The sequence below is a fragment of the Mauremys reevesii genome, linkage group 5, assembly GCF_016161935.1.
Source record: "Mauremys reevesii isolate NIE-2019 linkage group 5, ASM1616193v1, whole genome shotgun sequence".
Classification (NCBI taxonomy): Eukaryota; Metazoa; Chordata; order Testudines; family Geoemydidae; genus Mauremys; species Mauremys reevesii.
The window spans coordinates 15,706,915-15,734,402 of NC_052627.1; the positions used below are offsets into that span (position 1 = coordinate 15,706,915).

The 27,488-nt window shown below is 44.2% G+C and overlaps 1 protein-coding gene across 1 annotated transcript in view; it reads left to right on the plus strand.

The window, feature by feature from the left end:
* Window positions 1-27,488, plus strand: part of FRAS1 (Fraser extracellular matrix complex subunit 1) — a 320,933-nt gene that overhangs the window by 188,735 nt on the left and 104,710 nt on the right. The window contains exons 19-28 of the mRNA XM_039540816.1: window positions 2,509-2,649; window positions 5,636-5,779; window positions 15,044-15,196; window positions 17,156-17,302; window positions 21,022-21,168; window positions 22,665-22,805; window positions 23,097-23,237; window positions 24,137-24,277; window positions 24,984-25,254; window positions 26,376-26,460. Coding sequence (XP_039396750.1) covers window positions 2,509-2,649; window positions 5,636-5,779; window positions 15,044-15,196; window positions 17,156-17,302; window positions 21,022-21,168; window positions 22,665-22,805; window positions 23,097-23,237; window positions 24,137-24,277; window positions 24,984-25,254; window positions 26,376-26,460 — 1,511 coding nt within the window. The remainder of the gene's footprint in view (window positions 1-2,508; window positions 2,650-5,635; window positions 5,780-15,043; window positions 15,197-17,155; window positions 17,303-21,021; window positions 21,169-22,664; window positions 22,806-23,096; window positions 23,238-24,136; window positions 24,278-24,983; window positions 25,255-26,375; window positions 26,461-27,488) is intronic.

Consider the following 27,488-nt stretch of genomic DNA (forward strand, 5'->3'; position numbering starts at 1 on the left):
TAACAAGAACTTGTTGTTTTTCTTGATTCTTAAATTTCTAGATCTTCAGTGGGTGCAAATGTCATAGTGCCATGTAAATCGATAGAGCTATGGCAATGCATCAGTTAAGGGTCTGCCGCAGAGCAGGTTGGAATATTTCTAAGAAACAATTTCATTGGAAGATGCCGATTTGAGAACCTGGCACGTTACACCAAAGCATCTTGGGTCCAATGAACTTCCATGACAAAGGCTTCCAGGGTCCACAGCGTGGGGAAAGCGCTGGTTTTACAGGGCTCCCAGACTCACTGCCGTGAAGCCGGGAGCCCCAGCTCCATTTACATCTAAAAGTAACTCGATGGATGTTACTTATTCATCCTTCTAGCAATGCAAACTCTGCAACTGACATGTACAAATGCCTGTAAATAGGCAAAATTTGCATTTATGGTTTGAGAGGTTGGGCTTGAAAGTTTTCTCCATACAGGTTTGGATTTCTCAGGTATCCACAGAAACATTCTTGTACATAATCTGAAACTCTTGAAGTTTCCCTGACAACATTGGGTCAAATTGATCCCTGGTATAACTCTCTTGATTTCAGTGGAATTAGCTACCCCAGAGGCTGTGTGCTCCAGTGGAAAAGGGCACCGCATTAGTAGTCAGGATCCCTGGGTGCTGCTCCTAGCTCTGCTACCGACCCACTGTGTGACCTTGGGCAAGTTCCTTCACCTCCTGGTGCCTGTTTCCTCCCATCCTTTGTCTGTCTTGTCTGTTTAGACTGTAAGCTCTTAGAAACAGTCCCTGCCTGCCCCAGACTTTGTGTTCTGCAGCAGGGGTTCTCAACCTTTTTCCCTCTGAGGCCTCCCTCGACATGCTGTACCAACTCCAAGGCCCAGCGGGGGTAGAGGGGCCTGGGGGCAGGGGCCTTGGGCATAGGCGAGGTTTGCTTTCTATTTGGGGGGGGCAGGGGCCAGCAGGGCTCGAGCCACCTCCGCATGGCGGGGTCCAGGGAGTGAGCGCCACCTCCACCCCCGACTCACCTCAGCAGGCAGCTCAGCCTGTCTGGGGTGGGGTAGCGGGGAGGGGGGGACGCAACCAAAAATTATAACTCAAAGGTGGGGGGGTTAGCTCAAAAAGTTTGAAAACACTCAGGGTGCAGGGAGAGGGGTAGCTCAGGGTGCAGGGAGAGGGGTAGCTGGGGCTGTGTGCAGACGGGGTAGCTCAGGGTGCAGGGTGGGGGTAGCTGGGGCTGTGTGCGGTGGGGGTAGCTCAGGGTGCAGAGGGGGGTGGCTGGGGCTGTGTGCAGGCAGGCTGGTAGTTCAGGGTGCAGGGAGGGGTAGCTGGGGCTGTGTGTGGTGGGGGTAGCTCAGGGTGCAGAGGGGTAGCTGGGGCTGTGTGTAGTCAGGGGTAGCTCAGGCGCAGGCAGGGGTAGCTGGGGCTGTGTGTGGTCAGGGGTAGCTCAGGGTGCAGGCAGGGGGTAGCTAGGGGCTGTGTGCAGGGAGGGGGTAGCTGGGGGCGGTGTGCAGGGAGGGGGTAGCTAGGGGCTGTGTGCCGGGGGGGGGTAGGTCAGGGTGCAGGGAGGGGTAGCAGGGGCTGTGTGTGGTCAGGGGTAGATCAGGGTGCAGGGAGGGGTAGCTGGGGCTGTGTGTGGTCAGGGGGTAGGTCAGGGTGCAGGGAGAGGGATATTAGGGGCTGTGTGTGGTCGGGGGTAGCTCAGGGTGCAGGGAAGGGGTAGCTAGGGGCTGTGTGTGGTCGGGGGTAGCTCAGGGTGCAGGGAGAGGGATATTAGGGGCTGTGTGTGGTCGGGGGTAGCTCAGGGTGCAGGGAGAGGGGTACTAAGTGCTGTGTGCTGGGAGGGCTCCCCTGCAGTCCCTGGTCCCTGAGGGATCTGCCAGGGAGCCGGGTCTCCCCACCCGGGTGGCTCTTACCGGCTGCCTCTGCATGAGCAAAGGGGGCTGGGAGCTGAGGAGCAGCTTCAACCCCAGGCACCGGCAGGAGAGGCAGGAATGCTGCTGCTGCCCACTGCTCCGTGGCACCAGCCAGAGCCGCAGCTGCCCTGAGCACCCACTGAGCACACCCAGGAGCAACGTCACTTTTGCCGGCGTAAGCCCTGTGTGCAGAGCGCTGTGTCTCTGTTGAGCTGGTTTGATGATGCCGACGGGAGAGCTCTCGGACACTGGCGTAATGTGGCTCTGTCAGCGCTCTGACAGTGGCACAGCCGTAGCGTTACAGCAGTGTAAGCGTAGACATGGCCTAAGAAACCAGCAACCACTCAAATCTTCCGTTCTTAGAACGCAGGCGTGATCTTGGCGAGAGAGGCGGGTTAAATGCAGTTACTTGTGGTTGATCTTTATATAAATAATCTCAGCAGACAGTATTTGTACTTTTACCTATATTACGAGTATATGTCTTATTGCCTTAGGGGAAAAGGTCAGCCAGCGGGTGAATGAAATCATCTCAGTCCAGGACAGCGACAGCAAACACGGGATGGAAACCAATTTGTCTTCCTCTTTCTTTTCTTTTCTTTTCCTGTAGAGTGCCACTCCTCATGCTCAGCCTGCACAGGGAGATCTCCCCACAACTGCACGGCCTGCTCCTTCCCCCGTGGCCTACTTGAGGGCAAGTGCTTATCCGAGTGCCCGGAAGGATTGTACAGCCAGAATGCTCTTTGCCACCGTGAGTGCATTGCAGGGAGACCTACAGTATATACTGCTGCATCTTACTGCAGCATTGAACATTTCGATGCAATTAGACACGCTGTCAGGTTATTCAGTAATTTCAGGAGAGACTCATATGCTCCAGCTTCAGCAACTGGATTATTTTACCAGAGAGAGAGAGAGAGAGAGAGAGAGACATACATGTTAAATAAAAAATTATAATCCCCTCTGCTCTACTGAATTGGAGTGAAAATATACCGCATTTTATTGCAATAGGCTGCGGTGGTGTTCTCAGCCAACATACCCTGGGGGAAGAGTTCTTTAACATACTGTGTAGTGCTTAAGCAGGATTCTGCATTCAGAAGGGCTGGTTTTACTAAGGCAGTGTTGTCCAGTGGATAGAGCATTGCAAGATTGTGGCCTTGGTCCCTGCTCTGAAGATCCTACAGTTTAAATGCATAACAGAAACAGTAGCGTGAAGGAGCAAAGCTAGGCTGTCCAGCGATGCTCTCATATACATAGGTACAACTCCCTTAGAGCCAAATTTGGTGCTGGTGTCACTGGGTGCCACTCCACTAACATAAGTGGATTGTGCCGGAGCTGTGTTTGGCTTAATGACTTCAGTGGGAGTTGTATATGTGAGTCTGAGAGCAGAATGGGACTCAGGCGGTCGTGCTGATGTTACCTCCAATAGACTTAAATAAGGAGATGAAAAAATTGGACTGTGCTGGGAAGGGAAGCAATGGACTTAACTGGGTTATCTTTCTTTCCAGCCATCAGGGTTCAGGGGAATGTATTTTCTAGTTACAAAGAATGCTCCAGAACGTCTTTAAGAAAACCATCAAATGCTCTGTGTCTAGGCATTATGTAGCTGGAAATAGTTTTCTGCCTTTCAAAACAAATAATTTTGTATTTGGGATGAGGAAGCAGATCTCTAGTTTTATGACATTTATTTGTTTGCGATCTTAGGGACATATGAAGTATGCTAACCTAAGTCTTCAGCAAAGCTCCCATTTAATTTCCATGGAAGTTGGTGTGTATGGATCAAGAGCAGTGTCTAGTTTGTGCATCCACAGACAGCAAAGAATTACCATTCTATTTTAATAATGGAAAGTGAGTGTGACAATATGCAGCTAGATTTTTTTTAAGAACCTTTGAATGGTTTATGCTCAATGGTCCAAAAGGCTAGAAAAATATATCATCCGTGTGAATTAGATTATTATTTTTAATCCGTAGTTTACTATAGCACTGGGTTTATGAGGAGGAAACTGTGCAATTGTGTGAGAAAACACATGTTCTATGTGGGTGTACTTACCGGCCTAGGGCAGGGCACTGTATTTCTGATGTGCGCATCAGCTGCGGTTTAATTATGAGTTATAAGCCCCCTCAGCCAATCAGTTTGCGACTTTCATCCAAGTCATTTAATCTAATATAATCAGACTACCGGAATCAGTCACTCTGTGGCTGAATGGCACAATGAATTCCTATGTTCCCATTGAGCTAGAGTGTGGGGATTTGGTGCAACCTTTCATTATTAGCTGCTGACCCCAGGAAGGTGTGGGGAAAAGGGTTGAAATGGGATATGTCCCTCAGCCATCATATAAAGGTCATCAACTGGTTTTATCAGATTGCAGCCATTGTCCATAAGTGTGTATTTTCAGAAATGATATTACATTTCTTCGATGAAAACTGGTTACTGTTGGGTAGGAGGCCTCCAAACTGGAGAACTGCAGTTCCTCTGAGATCCCATGTTCTGTGTATTGGATTTTAGCCAAGAAATACTCTATACAGATGTGTATTGGGCAAGTGATTACAAACGTTACATTGATTTTGGTGTTCTGTACTGCCACCTAGGAGATCCTGGCTCGTGGCTAACTGTATGTTGCATTGCAATGTGTCTGATCCTGGGATGGTAGTAATGTATAGGTGGCAAATACAGGTATTAAGAACATTACCTCATCTCACACCTTGCCAATATAGAACACCTGCAGCTTTTAAACAGGCACAAGCAATAATGTTCATATAATCTGTGTCTACCTGATTTTTACAGCGTTTAAAGTTTCATTCCATTTTTACCAGACTCTGAATAATAATGGGCGGGAGGCCCAGTCAGAAATAGGTGCTGATGACCTTTCAGGGCTAGAAGAAGGAGCTTTATATTATGTGAAATGGGAGATTCCTAGCTTTCCATAGAGATCCAGCAATTATTTCTAGGCTGGGGAGGTCCTGAGATGTTGTTACACCTCTGAAGTTGCACGTTTTTATTCATAGGAAAGCGTTTTCAAGGTAATTTTTAGAGGTTTTTACACATCATTAGTCTCAGTATTTCTTTTATTTCCTTCAGAGGTCTGCACAGTTGGAATCCTGGTAATAAGATTCTTGACTTTATTTTAGGTAGAAGGATGCAAAACATTGTCTCAATAAAATATTTTAGAACACTTTTAATCTCTTTCTGGAGTACTTTTACTGTTAAGCATGCAGCATGGTAGTTAGGTTTTATTGACGTGAGTTTGGGGGACACTTTCATATTCACTCCTGGCTTCCCCATTCATGAGTGACATGGCCATCCCAAACTCATACTAATAAAACTATTATACCATGCCTTAATGCATCCTTTATCTCTCCCCTGTCTCTTGCTGTGCATGTGTTTGTATGTATGTAGATATACACACAGGCTGGGAGATGATCTCTGTATTTTATATGGATTTAGATCTTGATTTATGCAGAGGACAAGCACAAAGGTCTTAAATTTCCCCACTGCTTGCATCTTGTCAAGCCAAGAGAGGAAAGGGAGTAAAATCCTTCCAGATCAGAATTTGCTAGTCACTTACACCCGTGGTAGCAATTTACACCTTCATTGCAGAGGTGTAAATGATGACACAAGGTGCTGGGGAATGGAGAATTGGGCCCTATGATTCATTCTCTCTCTCTCTCTCTCTCTCTCTCTCTCTGTGTATATATATATATATGATTATCTTAACAGCGAGTGTTGTTTTCTCATGCAGCCTGCCATCCATCCTGCAAAAAGTGCAATGGTCCTTCAGACTCTGACTGCATAACCTGCCATCCTCATGCAACCCTTGTGAGCGGGAAGTGCAGGACTAGCTGCCAGGAGGAGCAGTACCTGAACCTTGTGGGGTATTGTGTTGGTAAGTGAGAGGAGGAAATGACACAGCCTGTACAGACTCCCGGCCATTCTTCGATAGTAACCAGATATTTCAGTGTACAGCTGTGACATAAAGGAGTCAAAATGATAGTTACTGATAAATGATGACTAAAAAGTACTGCTAAACCACTAGACATACCATATAGCACAGCCACTTACCACAGCGATTTGATTTCTCTTCGAGCTGTGTGAGGCCAATTGCAAATTATAGAAATACAAAGGTTTTCAGCTTCCCCACCCACCCAGCATAAGGGACCCTGAGTTGAAGCTGCACAGGTGGTGGAAGCCCGTGGGTGCTGACTCTGTCCTTCTTCCTGAAGAGGTTGGTGGGATGCAGTCTTCCACAGAGGGCCACAGGGCACTCTGAGGCAGGGAGTTAGAGGAGAACTCGGTCAAATGAGTCCCCCACCTGAGTTCCTCTTCTGTTCCCCTTGACTTCTGTAGTCCCAGCCCCAGTATTTGCAGTCACTCCATGTGCAGCTCCAAAAGGGGAGATGGGCCAATTCTGGTCATCCAATAGATGGTCTTAAAAAAAAAAAAAACAAACACACAAACGAATCCCTATCCCCCTGCTGCTAGTTGGTGTGAGACAACAGGGACAAGAGATCTCTGATAACTTTGATCTCTGTGGAGAATGGAAAGGGGGTTCTTATATCTGATCATGAGAGTGGGAGGTGCAGGGGGACTGGTTCTTCCCGACTTGTTCCCACTTATTTTGGGGAGGATTGGGCTTTTGTCTGGAACGTGATACTTTGCAATACTATGAAAAGCAGTAGAGCGTTCACACAGTTAATGGTATCATAACAAATCAGCTCTTTTATAGCAGCTGCTGCTAGAGTATAATACAGACCTCAGCTCTGCTGTGTTCAGTGATTGCTGATCCTCCTCAGAGGGTTATAAGCAGCTGGAATTTGTGCAATTTTATTGACAGTTCAGTTAGGCAGTCAGACCATTGGACCACCTGCTGTTCAAGGCGGAGCTCTGGAATGGGGCAGCCGGTCCTGGCAGTCAGCTGGGTCTTTGGGTCTGTGGCCCCTCACGGGGACCAGCCTGCCACTGAAGACACTGGACATACTGTGTTCATCCCCTGAGGTTGTTGCCCTGAACTCAGTTTCCATACCAGGAAGGGCACCGTCACAAGCTCCACCCCAGAGAAAGAAGAGGTCATAAATGGTCATAACGACCAGAGAGTGGTATCCCCGGGGAATCAGGAACAGCGTGGTGGGCCAGCAGCCAGGAAAGCTGCTTTACCGCTGCATAGAGCTTCAGAAAGATGAATTAAGAACCCATCCCACGATTCTGAGAAACAGCTTATCGGGCCTTACAGGAATATTGGCACAGCTGGGTTACGCTCTGTGGGTACTGTATACGTGCACTTCAGCCGCTAATTGCATTTACCTGTTTAAAAAAGAAAAATCTCATTTAATCCATCATGCAGACGAGGATAAACATATTCTGGGAACAGTTCCAGTCACTTCTGAGCTGTAATGCTTCTATGTATTTATTTATTTAGTTTAGTTTATCAAAGAAAAGATATAGCTTGGGAGGCCTGTGGCAGCACTGAGAGGTTCCAACAAAGATAAATGATCTGAAGAAAGGAAGAGGAAAAAATGCAATGGAAAATAAGTCAATCTAGTCAAGTACCATCATTCTCACGTTAGTCCTGACTCCCCACTCCCACCCACCCCCAACATAGACTTTTTTTCCCCAATGTAAGACTTGTTTCTTTGATCTCAACTTCCAGGACTTGATTTTTTTTTTAAGCAGGTTTATTATTTTGCCTGCCCGCAGCAGAAATGGGAAAGGAAGGAACAATATAGCTAAAGAGGGGAGAAATATCCAAAATGTATTCTGCAGTTCTCTGAATGCGCACAAAGCTGGGTTACTTATCAGATTATAGAAAGAAGGAGACATGAGTCGTGATTCTGTTTAGCTAAAGCCTGCAGCCGAATGAGTACAGTGAATGACATCTATGAAAATAATCCAGCTTTTCAAAGAGTTAAAAGCTACATTGGATAATGGGGTGGAGAGTATGCTGAAAAAATTTGTGGATGACACCAAGATGGGAGGAGTTGCAAGCACTTTGGAGGACAGGATTAGAATTTAAAATGACCTGGATAAATTGGAGAATTGGTCTGAAATCAACCATATGAAATTCAATAAAGACAACTGCAAAGTACTTCGCTTGGGAAGGAGAAATGAAATGCACAATTACAAAACAGGGAATAACTGGCTAGGTGGTAGAACTGTTGAAAAGGATCTGGGAATTACAATGGATTGCAAATTGAATATGGTCAACAATATGATGCAGTTGTGAAAAAGGCTAATATCGTTCTGGGGTGTATTAACGAGACTGTCGTATGTCAGACACGGGAGGTAATTGTAACTCTACCCGGCACTGGTGAGGCCTTAGCTGGAAGACTGTGTCCAATCCTGGGTACCACGCTTTAGCAACAATGTGGACAAACTGGAGAGTCCAAAGGAGAGCAACACAAATGAAAAAAAGCTTTAGAAAACCTGACCTGTGAGGAAAGGTTAGGAACACTGGGCATGTTTAGTCTTGAGAAAAGAAAACTGAGTGAGGGGAGGGAGAGAACTTGATAAGTCTTCAAATATGATAAGGGCTGTTACGAGGAGGATGGTGATCAATTGTTCTCTTCATCCACTGAAGGTAGGACAAGAAGTAATGGGCTTAATCTGCAGCAAGGGAGATTTAGGTTAGATATTAGAAAAATTTTCCAACTGTAAGGGTCGTCAGTACTGGACTACTTCCAAGGGAGGCTGTGGAATCCCCATTGTGAGAGGTTTTTAAGAACAGGTTGGACAAACAGGTGGTCTAGGTCAGGATGGTCTAGGTTTATTTGGTCCTGCCTCTGCACAATGGGCTGGACTCGATGACCTCTCTAGGTCCTTTCCAGCCCTACATTTCTATAACTTCTATGATTTCTCTGTAAAGTTTCAGAGGATGTAAAAAATGTGCTTGGTTGTAACAGACTATTACTCCAGCTCACTGGCCTGACTCACCACTGTGTTGATTTAATTGGAGTTACATCACTGTAGAACTGGTGTAACACAATGGTGAATCTGCTCCGTTGTGTTTGCGTGTGGCCTGGGTCTTCATTGTATGTAAAAGTGTATCTTTTGTGGTGCTGAATTCTTTTCCTTTTGAAACCAGTCTGAAGCATTAATTACTTATTTAGGTCCCCAATCCTACGTATGGATCTGCTACCACAAACTCCAGCTGATTCTGATGTAGGATTAGCACCTTAGAAAGCTCGTTAGCGTGTTATGCTTTGTAGCTGTATGCAGAGAAATCCTTTATTTCCTCCACTTTATTTTTCCATTACTTTTCATTGTGTTCTCTCTAGCAGATCCCCCTTGAATTGTCATTCCTAGCTGTAAGATTTACTGGAAAGAATTAGTAACATTTATCACGTAAGGATTAGTCTTGGGAATGGTTTTCTTTGCCTCTGGCTTGTGTGTATGTTTTAATTGCCCCCTGTCATCTCTATAAGTTTGGTCAAGTCTCGTAGGATGGTGAACACGCTGTTATTTTCATGGCCTTGGGCCTTGCGTGGCTTGGATTTGTCCTGCAGACTCTTTATTATTGGCAATGATGCACGAGCCAGAAAGAACCCTGCTTGGTTTTCAGAGCTTAGGCTGTATATGAAACACGGGCAGTTGGAAGGACCATCATTTTCCTTCTACACGAAGCCAAGTTTGATCTGGAAATCGCTGAAGCAAAAAGCATTGGCCCTCACAGGGCTGTTTTTACAGAATCACTTCTCAGTAGAACCGCACTTCAAAGGCCCTCAGACCCACGGAGGTCAAAGAGTTTCAGTGGCCTTTGGCTCAAGCCCTAGAATAGGAGGGAAGGCTTAATAGTTACAGTGCAGCAAAGAGGGGCAGGAGATCTCAGTTCTGTTCCCAGCTCTGCCTCAGTCTTGCTGTGGGACCCTGGATAGGTCACTTAGGTCCTGACCCTGCACCACAGAAGTCAATGGTAGTTCTGCCAGTGTCTTCAATGGCACAAGATGAGGCCCTTCATCTCTCTGTGCAGCTATATAGTGGGGATAATACTTCCCTGCTTCGCAGTGGCGGGGAGGGCGGGAATGTCGGTAAAGTGCTTTGAGATCCTCTGACGAAAGCTGCTGTAGGAAGAGTGTTGCTATTGACTGACTTTTTAAAACATCTGTGGGTGGGTCTTTGAGGGAGATGTTTGTGGCTGGAGGGGATGTTGCTTCTTGTTCCAAAGTTCTGTCTAATCGTAGAACAAATTGCACATACTGATGGCCCTGTGCCCTGCGTTTATGCTGTTGTTGCATCTCAGTCAGCCTCCTCACTCAACACAGATTGAAATGTTACTCTCTACGTTTGCCTTTACAGGTTATTAATGATCAGTTTGAGAGCAGCTGTCCGATAAAAGTGAACATCAGAAACCATTACATTTACATCATGTACAATTTGCATTAATATTTGCAAGGTTTTTGACTTTGCTTCAAGAGCAATGTTTCTACAATTATCTAGCCATCCATCATGATCGCTTGTTATTCCAGTCCCTCCCTGACTGGAGGCAGAATTTTGTAGTGACTTAAAGGGTGCACTGTGCATTGTAGCCTCGTCTTATTCTTTTTATATCCATGGGTGGGAAAATATTTTATGAAAGATTGAGAAAGCCAACTGTCAAATGAAACTATTAACTTCTAGTGAATTGTATTGTTGCATTTGTTAATAATAATAATAATAATAAATAATTAATAAAATAGTTTTATGCTTAACACTGTCCCAAAAATGCACTTCAGTTATCACAAGAGGAAAAAATGCTCAAATATTTTGAAGCAGAAGTGGGTGTTCAAACTGTGGTCTTAAGGTATCCAAAGCCTCTGCAAAGAAGCTTCTGAGGAATGTACAAGTCAGTTTCTCTGTCTGTAAAATGGGGATAATGATCCTGATTTCCTTTATAAGGAGCTTTGAGATCAATGGGTGGAAACCGCCATATAAGAGTTAGGAATATTTTCAGGTGTATGTTTGGATTTTTAGCTGTTTCCAATCCAGTTTTAGGTGTTTTTATTTTTCCAAAATTTGACAAAGTTTACTTGGCATTTTCCAACGACTAGTAAAAGTTGTTGCTTGGCTTCAGAAACCTTGGAAAGTTTCACCTTCACTAAAATTGCTGTCCTTCTGGTGAAATCCCACCTTCTTTACTTGTGGGAAGGAAACTCCTCAGGGTTTCTTCAGATTTCTTCAAGAGTATTCTCAAGTACTTAACTGAAGACCCATGAGAAAATCACAGGAAAACCTGAGGTCTCATGTGGTGGAAGAGCCTGAGAATTCAGAGACCAGGTTCACCTCTGCATTTTGCTAACCTATAAACCTCCAGCCATCAAAGGCTTCCGAGAAGAACTGATAGAGAAGATGACTGACTTGGTGATGGAATTCAAGACAGCTCTTGATCTTGATCACCTCAGTTTCCACAGGGATGACACCTCTGGTACAATAACCCCAAACCTCCTAGTTAAAGTTAATCTTGGCATTCTCACAGGTATTTTCCAGATCCACACATACAGTTTGTCAGCCCACCGACCGGATCCTCAGGCTGGATGTGGACATAAGGGTCCAAGTTCTCGGCTGGTGTAAATTGGGATGCCAATTTATACCAGCTGAGGATCTAGGTGAAGAAAAGCAAGAACCACCTCCTTGCTTTGGTCTGGGCTATTTTGTCTCATGCACCATTCCTCTGGAATTCCTCTCCTCCGTGTGTTCAGAGACACTCCTGCTCTTTGTGGCAGTATAAGCATTTCTCTATGAGACTGCCAAGATCCCATTAACTTTATAAGGAGCTGAGTGTGTTTGTTTATGGGCGAATGCCCCCTTCAGCATATTCAGGAGTAAGGTAAAAAGTTTTTTTGTTTTTAGATGACCTTCTGACTAAACTCTATTGACTTTTCTCTTTGGATTCATTGTAAGTTGCTGTGGGAAGTTTGCATGATGACATGCCTGTGAATTACATGGTATTAGATTATTGATTTAATATCATGCTCTGTTCTTATCCCCATATTCTCTGTTATCCTAATGGGTAAAATATGGGTGAGCATATGATAGGGAAAATATATCCCGAGGAGCCCTTAAAAAGTTAGGTATAGCTAAACAACTCAACACAAGCATTTGCTAGCTTAGTAATGGAGGAGTCAAGAGGGCATGGATGGCTCTGGGTTCTTTGAGTTTTGGCTTCATGATGAGTCCCTGTTCTGTGTGTTTCACAAGGTAAGCGGTCGCCCCTGTGATTTTAGGCAGGTCAGCAGCAGATCACTTTCCAAGTTTGGGGGTGTTTTCTTTACATTTCTAGTGTAAGACTTGTGCATGGTGGTGGCTTGATAGTGCTCTGGAGTGAAATCTTGCTGCAGCTGTTTTATCCTGCTCCCTCCCAGTAAGATTTTGGTGGGGGACCAGGTGGAGAAAGAGGAACCCTAGAGCTTGATAAGAAACAAGGTTAGTTAAGTCATTGGCTATTGTGAAAGCAGCTCTGTGAACGTGAGGAGGAGAATGAACGAGAGGACACTGGGACTATCATCAAGGTGACACCATCATACTCTGAAGACTGTCTGGGATGCTGAAAGATGCCTCACAGAGTAACGTACCGAACTCACATTGATTTTCAATGAGGGTTGAATGCCTGACTCCTGGAAAATGCCAGCCAGTATCACTCCTGGAGCTGAAGTCATATCCTAGATATGGTCTGGGGAGAAGTGGTGTGAAGGGGTCAAGCAGAAGTAAAAAGACAAATATCGGTGTGGGAGTGATAGCGGGGGCGGTTCAGAACTATAAGGAGAATACTCTGCTCCTTTTCCTTCTTAGCCCAAAGGGAGCCTGGTGTGAAAAATCTATATAACCTTTTACAATATAAAGTACCTTTGTTCTTCCTTTTCTCAGCCACATGTTCCCCACGGTCCTTCGAATTCACCACAAGCCATTGTCTTTCTGGGGGGGAGTCAACAGTGTGAATGTTCTTTGAGCTCCACACGTTCAAAGTATCGGGGGTGGATATAGGACTGATTTCTCAGGAAGCAACAGCCAAATTAAAGGAACTGTTTTAACACGTAGGAACAAACACAGCCAGGCTATAAAGAGGAGAAAAACGTGCTAGCACACAGCTCTATTGGCACTTACACCTTTTAAATGTCTTTGGACTTTTCCAGCATGAGAACAAAAAAATATTAGTATTTCAGTGCCTGGTGTACTGTATTTGTCTATTTATTGCACCTAGCCAACAATTATCACCATCCAATGCAGATACTTGGAGACAATAGACACTAATATTGTTTTGGTGGTAGGGTGAGTAAATGAATTACTAGGTGAATAGGGGGAGCATGAGAAATTTGTGAAACCTACTAGTGCTAATTTTAGTGCTTAAGGAGGGTGCACATAGATCTTCTTAAAAAAAACTATCCCACATAAGTTACGTACCACATACCAACATATATAATCATATGTACGGTACCTTAGTCCATCATCCTGCCATAAACACTGCAGGATAAGACATCTGGGACCATGCCAACCACCTCTGACTTCAGGGGGAAATCTATGGAGGTGCAGGGTCTGTCCACTCTCGAGTTCATTGCAGGATCAGAGCATACTACAAATACATGGCATTACGCACAGTATAGTGTGAAGCTTTGGGGGATATTTTATTAGTTCTTTTCACACACAGGATTCTAAAGCACACAATACGCTAACCCTTGCATGCTGTGTATGCAAGATGGATGAGGTTTTCCATTGTGAATCATGGAACACTACAAGCATTACTTGGTCTTTACTATCAAGAAATGTATAGAAAAAGCAATTTCATGATCTTAACCATAACATTTGTTCTCTTTTCCCTTTGGCTGTTAGGTCCCTATCTGTAAGATTGCGTCCTTGGGGCCAGGACCATGTCTTCTATGTTCTGTAAAGTGCCTAGTACACTTAGGGTTTTTATTGCTTTTCCTAGGGTTTTACGCTGCCGGCCATCACCATAAGAGTGCTCAGCACTCTTTAGGCACTAATTAAATAAATAAACAATGATGACCCTAAGTGCATGCACCACACTGCTTAAAAAGTTAATGGCACAAAATACTAGTACCTTATGCCAGAGTCTCAGGGAATGAAATGTGTAGTAGGTTAGGGGATGAGGTATGCAGTTACTTGAATGATCAAAAATACTGTATACTCCCTGGGTAAAATTTTGCCCTAATCTGCACATCGACATTGCTCACAGGAAGACTTGTGCATGTGTAACCAGGGGAAGGAATTCAGACTGAGGTTTTCAAAGGAGCCTAAGGGAGTTAGGCACCCCATCCCAATGGAAATAGGTGCCTAACTCTTTTAGGCTCCTTTGAAAATCCCAGCCTCATTCTTTAGAATCAAAACACTGCAATTCTCAATGAAAGGTTCAGGAGAGACAAAGGACAGAAAGGTTAGTTCTCAGTAGAAATCTCATTATTACATTTCTTTCAAGGTGACCATTATTTCTCTGCTCATTTTCTAAATTACTGTAATGAGGATTAATTTGGCTTCCAGGATACCTTGCGTTGACCTTATGTACGTACAAAAGGTTTGTTGTAAAACCTTTTGAAACTCTGAAGGTTCAGGGGAAGGTCAGGAGCCATTAATTGGAGTGCTGCTGAAAAAGAGGTTTGTAAGGCTGGCTAATCCTACTGTGAATGGCACTCTTCGCTAGGCTGCTGGGAAGGCAGTGGTCTTTTGGGAGTGCCCCGGGTGGGAAAGCCTGGGCAATGTGAACCGCAGGAGAAAATTGATCCACTTGCTGTGATCATGCTCTTTTGGGAGCATAGAATCTGTACAGCCAGCACATCCAGGGTCTTTTTAGGAGAGAGCTTTGAACCATCTTTGCCCATGAGGGAGGAAGTGGGGAAGACACTTGAATTCAGCAAAAGGCACGTTCAAGCAGTGTGCACGCTGCCTGATGCTAAGTAAAAAGCTGTAACACCACAGTACCTGAAAATAACACAGAGTAAAAATGGGGGAGGAGGAGCCACTGACCTAATATTTGCTGATAATGCCTCTTGCAAACCTGATCCCGTACCCCTTTTGCTCCGAATGAGAGTTGTGCATGCAAAGTGCTCTTAATGTTACTTTTCCTAAATATATTCCTTGTGCTCTCAGTGTCGTTGTCTCTGAGCAGGGCTGTTTTGCAGGATGACGGTTAGAAGCCTCCTTCATTGGTACCCGCTATTTCTTTTCTCTTTAGACTGTCATCCTTTGTGCCAGCAGTGCGTGGCTGATCTCCACGACACGGGCAGCATCTGCTTAAGGTGCCAGAACGCACGTCACTTGCTGCTGGGGGATCGCTGTGTTCCTGACTGTCCCATGGGATCCTATGCAGAAAGCGGAGTCTGTAAAAGTGAGTAACACCTGGAGGTGGAGATTAGGGGTGAGATCTGCCCAGCTGCTCCCATGGAATTGCTTCTCTTGAGAGGCACCGGGGTCCAGTGGACAGGTGCTGAGCTAGGATTCAGGAAATCTCTGTCTGAAGCATGGCTCTGCAAGTCACTGCACTTCTCTGTCCCCATTTCCAATCCTGCCCTTTGTCTGTTGTTAAATTGGAAGCTCGCTTTGAGGTAGAGACCATATGTCTTTGTACTGTGCCTAGCCCCATGGAGCCCTCGAGTCCCCGAGCACTGCTATTACACAGATAATACTAGTTAATATACTGCAGATAGCAGGAAGTTTATGGGAAGAAGGGGGTGGGAGTATGGTTCTGGGTCAGTCTTGTGAAAGGTCCCCCACTCATCCATTCAGTATTGGCTGATGCAGTGATGTCACTTCTAGGGGTTGTTTTCAGGTAGGTGGGGCTCAAAGATTTTCCATATTCAAGGAGCACGTTAAAGTGGGGTCACTTCAGATGTCCATCACTAAGCTGCTATGATTCCTGTCTCTTCTGCCCTTGTGGTAGTAGCACAATTTTAGGAGCTTGATTGTCCAGGGGAACTTCTAGGCATGTGCCAAGAGGAGAAAAAACAAATTCTATTCACTAAGGTGGGAACTACTGGTAAAGAGGGACACTAAACACTATGGTGAAATCCAGGCCCCATTGAAGTTAATGGCAAAACTCCCACTGACGTCACTGGACTTTACTCTGTGTATAGATGTCAAGGTTCTTACATCTTGAAGCGGCCTCTTTAATCCGTGCTCTTAGGAATCCAACAGAAAACCTGCCACCTGAAGCTGAGTATTATCCCAATGTTTAGAATCTCTTTGCAGTTGATTGAGGCTCTTGCCAAATCAGTATTGCCAGAGGCAGTAATTCCTGCCAGCCCCGGAGAGAAAAAGCCAGCTCCAGAAAAGCTAGTCTGACTCCTTGGGGGTAGTACGTTGTAGGTGGTCAGCGAGCAGTGTTGATAGTACCATTTTGATGGTGCCTTGTGCCTTCGGGTCCATTAGCCCTTTTGTGCCCACCCTGCTACCTGCTGGTGGTTGAGTGGCACTTTTTTGCAGTCTTCTTCGCACCATTTTGCCTTTCTCAAGAGGACATAAATCCATTTCCTATGAGAACTCTAGGATGTCCACCCACAGCTTGTCAAACCCAGTTCATCTTACATGAGACAACATATATTATGGATTGATAGAAGAGAAAGAGACCAAAAGAGGAAACATCATACATTTAAATGTCCGATCTGGCCTCTTTGCATGAGATGGGCAATGCCTAATCCAGACTAAATATACAAGATGAGCACTGCAAAAACTTTTCTCTGCTGGCCCAAGATTTCGTTACAAGGTCCCTGTATCATTATTTCCCTAGCTCCACACTGACAGACATACTAACTGTGTTTCTTAGCTTTGTCTTAGCCTTCCAGGTAACGTAATTCACTCCAGAGCGTTATAATATGTCATCTAGTGGGATATGCCTCTTGGAGGGAGGGGGGGATTCCTTCTTCCTGGAAAGCCAAGTTTAGATAGAGCATTTCTTGGGTGTAAGGGTTTCATGAATTACCCAAATTATTCTGTTGTTCAAGCTGTGTCAAAGTGCATATTGAATTTAGTGTTAGCTTTTAAGATTCCTAACATTGCCTTGAGCCAAATTCAACCTTGAATAAGGTGGGTAATTCCATGGATTTCTCTGTCCACTTACAGTCAGTGATGGATCTGGCTCTTTACATTTAATGAAGGCACAGTTCTTTACTTACAGGACAGTCAGGAAAGCAAGAAATCTGACAGCGAGAACATGTGTGCGTGCAGGAGTGACGGGTGCTCTGTACTGTGAGGATCAGTCCGGTGATGTGCGCTTGTAAAGAACCACTACAGACCTGCTTGAAGACTTGCTTTTGTGTGAATGGTATTTTCATTCTTTCTGCCCTCTCAGAGTGTCACCCCTCGTGCAAAACCTGCAGTGGTGGAGGCCCTTTCTCCTGCTCTTCCTGTGACTCCAGCCTTGTTTTGTCCCACACTGGCATGTGCACCTCAGTCTGTTTCCTGGGATACTACAGGGATGAGAACCGGACCTGCAAACGTAAGTGTCTCCCGCCAAACACTCCCTCCTCTTCAGAATACCCTTGCAAACGGTTTCTTGGCTTCTTGATCCCGTCTGTCCTGTCATGAAAAGCTTGTAACTGTCAGGAAAATGCTGTTGGTGACAGTATGAAGACCTTGACCTAGACTTAATAATTAAGTAACTTCACTGTATATGCAACAGTGAGTATGCAGAACAAGGGCCTAATTACCTACTGCCTTGTACAGGTCTGGTCATTTATGCCAGTGCAAAATGGGTTCAAAATGCCACCATTCTGTTTGGGCAGATTTCTGCAAGGTGCTTAGCACTCTAGCCACAATCCAGCAAAGCTCTTAAATGTGCGCTTAACTTCAAGCATGTAAATAGTCCCATCCGTTAATGGGTCAGTCCAAGTATGTGTTTCAGTACTTTGCTGGCTTGGGACCAGACTGCTCAGCAGGATCAAAGCTTATGAGCACAAAGTGGATTCCACTCTTACTAACTTCTCCAGAAAACCCGCTCTCCAAATAGAAAGGCTTGCCAAGCCTCAGTGTCGTGTCAAACTCATGGATGTCCTAAAATATCTATTTCTCCCCTTGGGCTGTCCATTCACTAGCCTTATGAAACCAAAGCCCTTGCTGAATACCGTTCTAGCTCCCAAACTTGAGTGAGACGTTTATTTGTGTAAACAGTCTCATTCCAACCACACGTGTCTCATCTCCCGGTTTGCAAATAACGTTTTTATTGGATGTACAATTTGTGGCTGGTGAAAACTAATGAGATCCTTATGGCAGAGTGTGTTGATGTATAGAATTTGTGTAATTTCAGGGGGCACTCAGACCTGTTCAGTGCAGTGTTAGTGATAACTCATTTAGAAATGGATTGATCTGCTGTGTTGGAGAACTTCCATTTAGAGATAACAAAAAATGTTTAATCAGAATCTTTGGTCTCTTTCCCTCCTCCCCCATTTGTTTTGATTTCACTACACTTTTGAAGAATCCATAGTTTTGAAAATACCTTAGATTAAATCAAAGGAATGTAAAGTAGATCTATGTACTCCTTTGGTCTTGATATGTCTACTGGAGTGTTTGTAGAGAAATGACGACACAAACTTAAGAAGCTTTTCACAAAAGTGGTATGCATCTGAAAACATTGTTGCAGAGCAGTGCTGATAAAAGAAATGGCATGTACTTGTTTTTAAATGCGGCGTTTGTTTTCCCCTTTGGGAGCAGTCTTTTTGGATAGTGTGACTACTGTGTATTTTGAACTCCACAAATGTTTTATCATTCGTGGGTCTTCTAATTCATGGCTCTTTTAATGTAAGGATACTTGACAAACACTAAATTAATGCTCACCACACCTTTGTAAGGACCGATGAAATGAGAAAAGTGCTGGCGCATTTATAAATAGGTATTAGATGCTTTAAATAGACTTTTCTTTAGGGTACATCTACGTTACCACTAGAGGTGTAATTTCAGATAGATGTACACAGGGTAGCTTTGATTGAGCTAGCGTGCCAAAAATAGCCGTGTAGCCATGGCAGCATAGTTTAGCTGCCCAATTACAGTCCTATCCTTGACCCTAGGTAAGTAGCCAGGTGGCTAGCCTGAATTGTCGCCCGCACTGCTGGGGCTACACTGCTATTTTGAGTACCCTTCATCAAAGCTAGTTCGTGTCCATCTACCCAAGCTGGAAATTACACTTCCTGCTGCAATGTACATGTATCCTTGGACACCTGATGTTTTCTCCCAATAGCTACAGAATTGTATGACATTTTTGGACCATATAGCAGCAAGTCATTAGCTCAGATGTCACGAGTGACAAAATAGGTGGTTTCTCCTAGTTTCAATAAGACACCCGGAAAAAAACAGGTATTTGCAGCTAATCTGTGCTTTGAGTTTTTCGGATTTAGGACTCAAAGTGGACTTGAACCAAGAACAAGTGCACATGCACCCCCCTAAATAGGAACCATTGAGTTTCATAGATCTCTACTTTCCAGCCACACTGAACTCATTCTCAAGCCTGTGAGAACTTTTGGCAATAAAAGCGACCAGTCGAACTTCATTCTTTGGATTTATGGGGCCATATTTCCAGAGATTTGCCTGTATGATTGTATGCAAAAACTTGTACTTGCATTTGCATGATTAGATGCCATGATTGTGTTTGAGATAATTGTGTGCTCAAATAACCAGTTACGTTTCTAGCTGACCGTTTGTATGCATAATTGTTGCATTTGCTAGCACAGCTTTGGTAACTGTGCATGCAAGTTAGGAGTGTAAATCCACATGATTTTTGTGTTTCTGAAAATATGGCCTTTGATGAGCATTGTACCCCTCCAAGTGATTGCTCACCATTAAAAGTATGGCAGGTCAATATCATAGTGGGCTTTCTGCACATTGGCTAGATGCTATTAGGGGTACGTCTATACAGCAGAGAAGACCTACAGCAGCAAGTCTCAGAGCCTGGGTCAACTGACCTGGGCTTGCATTGCAGGGCTAAAAATAGCAGTGTAGACGTCTGGGCTTGAGCTGGAGCCTGGTCTCTGAAAGCTGATTTTGTGGGGAGGGTCTCCAGTCTGAGGCCAAATATCTGCACAGCTATTTTTAGCCACCCCCAGTGTGAACGCTGTGAGCTCGGATGAGTTGACTCAGGCTATGAGAATCACTGCTGGGTTTTTTTGTCTGTGTAGTTGTAGACGTATCCAAAGTCGCTTTTCACTCTTTTGTAGCACTTTGCTATTAAAGCTTTGCTGTGGGATCAGAGAATCATAGAAGACTGGGGTTGGAAGAGACCTCAGGAGGTCATCTAATCCAACCCCCTGCTCAAAGCAGGACCAACACCAACTAAATCATCCCAGCCAGGGCTTTGTCAAGCCGGGCCTTAAAAACCTCCAAGGATGGAGATTCCACCACCTGCCTAGGTAACCCATTCCAGTGCTTCACCACCCTCCTAGTGAAATAGCTTTTCCTAATATCCAACCTAGACCTCCAGCACTGGAACTTGAGACATTGCTCCTTGTTCTGTCAAGGATAGCCAAGAGCTGTGCCATTCTTGTTGAATGCACCTCCATCGTGCTGAGAAATTCAGACTCCCAACATCGTGGAGTTGGAATGAAATCTTTTGAACCTCTGGGGGTTGCAACTTGTCCAGCTGAACCATCTGTGTCTATAAACCTGCAACATCCCACATTTCAAGCAAAATGTAAAACACTCGGTGAAACACTTTGGTGAAATTCTATGGCCTGTATTATGCAGGAGGTCAGACAAGATTATCCTGATGGTCCCATCTGGCCTTCAGAACTCTGAGTCTATGAATACAAACTGGAAGGGTTAAATTTAAGTTACTCAAGGTCGAAGGAGAAAAATGCTTGAAGAACACTTGTATACAGGGATTTGAATTCAAATCTCATGTTTGACCCTGGTGGTTCGCCAGATTATTAGTACATAAACTCTGTCCATCTGGGAGAAAGCAATATTTTTAATTGCTCTCAAGTGGCCTCTTTTGGTAGACACTCAGAGCAACATTAAGTCCTATGTGGAGACATGTCCAGAACTCCCTTTTGGATAGATGAAGGGTAGTCATGAAGCAGGGTCTGGGGATGGTAAGCAGGGAAAGCTATGAAGATTCCCAGCAGATTCTCCAAAGAGAACATTGAATAGTGAAGCTTCAGGTAAATCTAACATCATTTAGCTAGTGCTTCAGTAATTGCAGTGATTTTTTTTGTCTTAATTTCTCTACAGCTTGCAGTGTCCACTGTCTGAGTTGTGAGTCGGCCATGGGATGTACGTCATGCAGAGACTCAGCCAAGGTTCTATTATTTGGTGAATGCCAGTATGAAAGCTGCACTCAGCAATATTATCTTGATTACTCCACCAAGACTTGCAGAGGTAAAAAATGCATATTTTCTATTTAAAAATAACAATTAGGATGGCTGCAGAATGATCTACTACTGAGCAGATTTTTTTTCTGTTATCTTTTTTTCAGCAGTCCTCTGTCACATACTTCAGTTTTCAGTCAAAAAAAAAAATCCCCAAGATTATTGCAAACCCTTCCTTTGTAAATGATTTAGTAAGTGAGCCATCAGACTTTCCGAGGGTCGAGTTTTGCAATTCATTCAGTCATGACTCAATTGAATAATGAATGAGGTTAACATTTTAAATCTTTTTGTATTAAGCACATGTAGGGTCTTGTATATTGACCTGAGTATCTCTGGCTTATAATTACACCTCTACCTCGATATAATGCTGTCCTTGGGAGCCAAAAAATCTTACCGCGTTATAGGTGAAACCGTGTTATATTGAACTTGCTTTGATCCACTGGAGTGTGCAGCCCCACCTCCCCAGAGCACTGCTTTACCGCGTTATGTCCAAATTTGTGTTATATCGGGTGGCGTTATATCGAGGTAGCAGTGTACTACATCCCTGAACAACAACAAATATTGAGAAAGATTTAGAAGATTTGAGATATTTCCAAAACTCTCCTGGATAATATTCCATACTGGAAATGTAGTTTGAGGATGATGTCGCTTTATCATCTACCACCACCATCCAAAGCAATATTACAAATCAATGGTTATTAGATAGTTATTTCTAGCTGGCTCTCTCTATGCCTCATTTAACTAGGTAGTGAGAGTCTGATGATATTTCAGTTCTGTAGAGAAGCAGTGTGTAGGGCACTCGACTGAGACTGTTCTACCCTGGCTCTGCCATGTGACATTGGGCAAGTCACCTCACCTTTGTAGGCCTTTGTTTCCCCTCCCCTGCATTGTCTATCTTGGCTACTTAGACTATAAGCTTTTGAGAGTGGGGATTGTCTTGAATGATGTATTTGCACGGGGCCTAGCACCACGCCGCCCCGGTTGAGGTGCTACGGTACTACAAATAATATTATAGGCCATATTATGCCCTGGTGGACATGGACACATGCACACAGCCTCCACGAAAGGCAGCAGGAGCCATGCCTGGGAATCTGAAGGTGGGATTGGGCCTAACTATATTTGCTATGTTTCTGGCCTGAGGACTCTCCTCTGAGTGACCTTCCTCTTTGGTTAGTGTGAATTGGGAAAGCTTTCGGCATCTTAGGAGTCCCAGTCTGTGCAAGATAAGAGATTGAGGATTTTATGTGGATAAATACTAATGCTTAGCATTAGCAGATAAGGACCCATTGGTGCCTAAGGGATCAGAGCAGATTTCTCTGACTGCGAAGCTGCATCACTGATAAGAAGCTCCAAACACTGAACAATACCTGTGTTGAACGTAATTAGGGAATGTTAAGCCAAAGAGAGGAATTCCGCAGCTGATAGCTGCCTAATGTGTTAAACGCTTGTACAGCGCTGGATGTGCATGCAGAAGGGTGCCCTACTTTGACGTTTTCTTTATTTTAGAGTGTGACTGGAGCTGTAATGCTTGTAAAGGCCCCACAAGGACTGACTGTCTGCAGTGCATGGATGGCTACATTCTGCAGGATGGGGCCTGTGTTGAACAGTGCCCGTTAGCTTTCTACAGGGAATCAGACACATGCCAACGTAAGTCCCTGTGAAACTGCTTTTAGCTACCGCTACGGTGCCATGCTTGCCTCGTTGGTTTTCGAGTCTGTCTCTAATTTTCATTTGTGTGTACAGCAAGTTTTTGATTTTGAAGGCATGCTCTAACTTCAGCCTCCCAACCCCCTACACGCAATCTGTCTCTGAAGACACATAGGTATTAATGTAATGGGCCCAGCCATATATCGCTTTTGTGCAGGCAGCAGTAAAAGGCCTAGTTGCTAGGACGTAGATGGTAGTTAATTCTTTTTTGGTTTTGCAAATGTTTTTCAGGATGTGATGACCATTGCCTCCAGTGTCACCATCCAAATGAGTGCGCTCGCTGTGAAGCTCCTTTTCTCCTCTTGCAAACGCACTGTGTCCTGGACTGTGGGAAGCGATATTATGCAGACCGCACAGAACAGAAATGCACAGGTGAACAGAACTGGTGTGAGACGGTGGGAAGGGATTGAGGTTGCAACTCTTTAAACACCGTGAACTGTTAATTCTCACACGGTGGCTTAGGCAAACAGAGAGCACCACTGACATGCAGTGATATGAAACTCATTGCTGACTAGGTGAAATTAAGGAATAGGCTTTGCCTACCCTGGGACCCACTTATGGTGAGTTTGAATAAAGTGAAATTCCACCAAACAGCAACTCTGGTTTTAGTGATCCTCTGCTTATGACATTTGCCCATAATAAAAATAACATTTACTGTTATGTAATAGATCCACTCTATTACAGCTTTCTGCAGTCTGTTCAGATTAGCTTGTTGTGCAGGATCTGAGGACACGGCCAGGTTTTTCAGATGTGCGAAGCTAACCGTGGTTCCACTTACAACATTCTTCTGTTTTGAAAGATTGTCAGTTTGAGAGAGCTTTCCTACGTTAAATGGGGGATGCTAGTAGAACCAGCAATGAATCTGACACTAGTAAAAGCTGCCTTCCAAGGACACCCACTCTCTGTGTATTTGTAAATGGGTGTGTTAGCACTTGTAGATACAGGGCGGGTCATTTTTTACCATTAGGCAAGGTAGTAATGGGAGTACACCTCTACCCCGATATAACGCTGTCCTCGGGAGCCAAAAAATCTTACCGTGTTATAGGTGAAACCGCGTTATATCGAACTTGCTTTGATCCACCAGAGTGCGCAGCCCCGCCCCCCCGGAGCGCTGCTTTACCACGTTATATCCGAATTCGTGTTATATCGGGTTGCGTTATGTCAGGGTAGACGTGTAGTTGTTTCCTAATCTAAGAACTGGGACACCTGCACATATCAGTTCTTGCATTGTTGTGATGGCTAATGAGCTTGTGCCTTCCCATCCATCTCAGCTTGCCCCGGGGGATGCTTAGAGTGTGACAATGCCAGTGAATGCCACCTCTGTGATGCCACCATGTTTCTGAAGAACAAGCTTTGTGTTTCTTACTGTGGTCATGGTTTTTATGGTAACACCAGGACCAGAGAGTGTGAAGGTGAGTTCCTCCCATGGTGGATAAGGGAATTAAACTGTGTTTTTCTGACAGGTTTATGGTCTAAAGGTAGCACGTGTTTAGTAGTATTTTTTAAACCCAAGTTTTGTACAGACCCTCCATGTTGTTCATGGACTGGCCATTAAAGAAGCAGAAAGCGAGTTCTCTGTAATGTGTCTTTTCAGGAAAATGCATGCAGCTGGAATTCCAAGTAAAGTTAATTTGTATAGTTAGAGATAATTTTCTTCCCCCAGCCCTGTCTCCCATCGTTAGTGGATGCAGAATAAAACCCAGGTGGGAAAAATACATTACTGAGGCAACAATAAGACATAGCATTTTATATGAACAAAGCACTGTGTAGACACAAACTAATTAATACCCCTGTGGGGGAAGGTCAGTAAGGGTTGCTATTCCCATTTTACAGATAGGGATACTGAGATAAGAAGTGTCTTGCCTGAGTCCACACAGTCCGCGGCTGAACTTGGATTAGAAATCAGTCCCTCCTGATACTCCACTCTGTGGTCCTTCCTCTAGACCACTGTGTCCTCCGGTAACGAGAATGACATTAGGTGATCCTGGTGTAGTATCTAGCCTCGGGCAGCGGCAAACATGCACATCTTAGGAGGACAGAGAGACAAATAAACATAGCCTCCGATTATGTAGTGAGAGCATGTCTTATGTATTAATGATGTTTTCCCCTTGTTTCTAGCCAGCACAGATATGTCTGTTTCCCAGGTGAATGGTTCACTCACAGTAGGGATTGGTGGGGTAAAGCCACTGGACTTGTCCTTCATGGGTGCACGTGACCCGGGTGACCGAGATGGAGGGCTGCTGTTCCATGTGGTCAGCTCTCCCACCAATGGCAGGCTAGTGATCATGGAGAATGGGAAAGATGTGCAACTGGACAAGGGTGACCACTTCAGCTGGAAGGATGTGGAGGAGAAGAGGGTCCGCTTTGTGCACAGCAAAGAGAAACCCAGGTGACTGAGTGTGTCTTTGTTTTGATCTCTTGGCCTTGCAAAGATGGATGCGTCTCAAAGAGTTACTCACCTGTCAGTTGGCAGAGCGCTGTAACTGCTTTCTGTGAGGTGCATTGCAATGTTTTCCATCACTGCGCCAAAGCTGCTGTACCATGGTATCACAGACTGCACATTTCCCTCTCTGTTTAGAATAGCAGATAACTATGATCCAGCTCCCATTTCATTGAGTGAGAGTTTGCTGTTGGATTCAGTGGGAGCAAGTGTACGTCCTATGCTTGGGATACGGTGATGGTGGTGGTAAATGTTGATGTTTAATGGTGGTTATGGTATTTAGTTATCTGATACCTACAGGAAAATATTCAGATAATTATGGAGATCCACATCCCAGCATGATCTGCGCTCAGCCACTGCTGACATCATGCACTCAGTTTTTAGGTCCTGACTGTATGTTCCATTACTTCATGTATAGTACCTGGGAGTATTCAGATCTGAAATGTTTGAGGAAACTGCATCTACTGACTGCCACTTGTATGTGCTGTAATGAGATTGAGCACCAAATTCCACACTCGGTTACACCACCTTGAAACCAGAGTAAGCTCTGGTGTGAGGGCTGGAATCAATGGAGTTATTCCAGTTTTACACCTGTGTAACTAAGAGCAGAATTTGGCCCATTGTTTTCAATAATAATTTTGCACTTTCAGAGAACTCTTCAAGTGAGACTCTCAAAGCACTGAAAAATGTTAGCTAATTGTGAATAGATAAGGGGCAGGTGCATGTGGTTTTCTGTTGAGCTAGAGCTTTCTTTCTGCGTGGTCTTCAAAAAGTCACTTAAGTGCTTTTGAAAATCCCACCCAGTATTCTTTAATGGAGACTATTTTATTGAATTTTGGACATACTGGCTTACTGTGAGTATAATAGGCAAAGGGAAATTGGAGTATATTATGTACTGCGAATGCACTTCACTAAAGATACTATATAAACCTAATTGCAAAAGTATTAAGTTCACCTGCCACTAATCTATGCATTCCTCTTTGAATATATAGTATTTTATCTTTCTTCTGTTCCACGAGCACATTTCATCCATTAATATTATTCTATTTTTATGGGGGGGACTTGTTTAGGAAAGGTCAGTTTTCCTTGAAGGTCAGCGATCAGCGGTTCTTCTCCCAGTTAGAGATGATCACTGTGCAAGCACTGTCGACACAGGTAATATAACAAAGCTGAAGAAATCCGTGATATTTTTATATAGATTTTAAATTTACAAGAGAAACTTGGTATCTTGTAACAATAACAAATGAACCTGAGCAAAACTCAGTCGATTTGAATTTCTTCAAACCAAGGAGGTTTACCAGAGACACACAGGACTGGATTTTCCTCTCATTTACACTGGTGTGAATTAGGAGTAGCTCCATGTAAATTAATTGAATTACACCATGTAAAAACAGTTTAAGTAAGAACAGAATTTGGGCCACTGAGTACTGTAGTGCTGTGCACAATTACTATGATAGAGCAGAACGGCAGCTCTTCTCAGGTTAAGAGTCACTTACTGTTTACAGATTTCAGAGTAGCAGCCGTGTTAGTCTGTATCCGCAAAAAGAACAGGAGTACTTGTGGCACCTTAGAGACTAACAAATTACTAACAAATTACTGTTTAAAATATCTTTCCAGTTAGTGGATGATCTAGTCCTTTATTGCACTGCAACTGAGTCATCATTGATCTCTACAGGCGAATCTTTTGCACTTGAGAGCCTGTAGTTAGAATGTCTGTTTCAGGGTTGCTGATTAAGTACACTAATAGGAACAAACAGAGCAAAAGAGCTTTCTAAATGTCTCTGTCGTCATTTGTGTACCCCTTAAACTGCTCACCACTTCTACTCATGTTGAGTTTATAGTCCACCGTGTTCCCATTGTACAGGATTATTTTACTATCGTTAATCTATAGTCTGCTGTTGCCTAGAGGCCTCAATCAAGTTGGGGCCCCCATGGTGCTAGGTGCTGTACAGACATATAGCAAAAGAGGTTCATGCCCCAAAGAGCTTACAGTCTGAAACACAAAATATAGAAGGTGGATGAGAGAAACACATCTGTGAAAGGAGGACAGGGTTACACAATTAATTGGATGTTTTAGCATGGATTAGCTGGGTGCGCAATTCTTAGCCAATCAGTAGCGGTAATCACATTTTATACTCTTATGGGATCTGATTCTCATTTAAACAAAGGCTGTTTTACCCCAC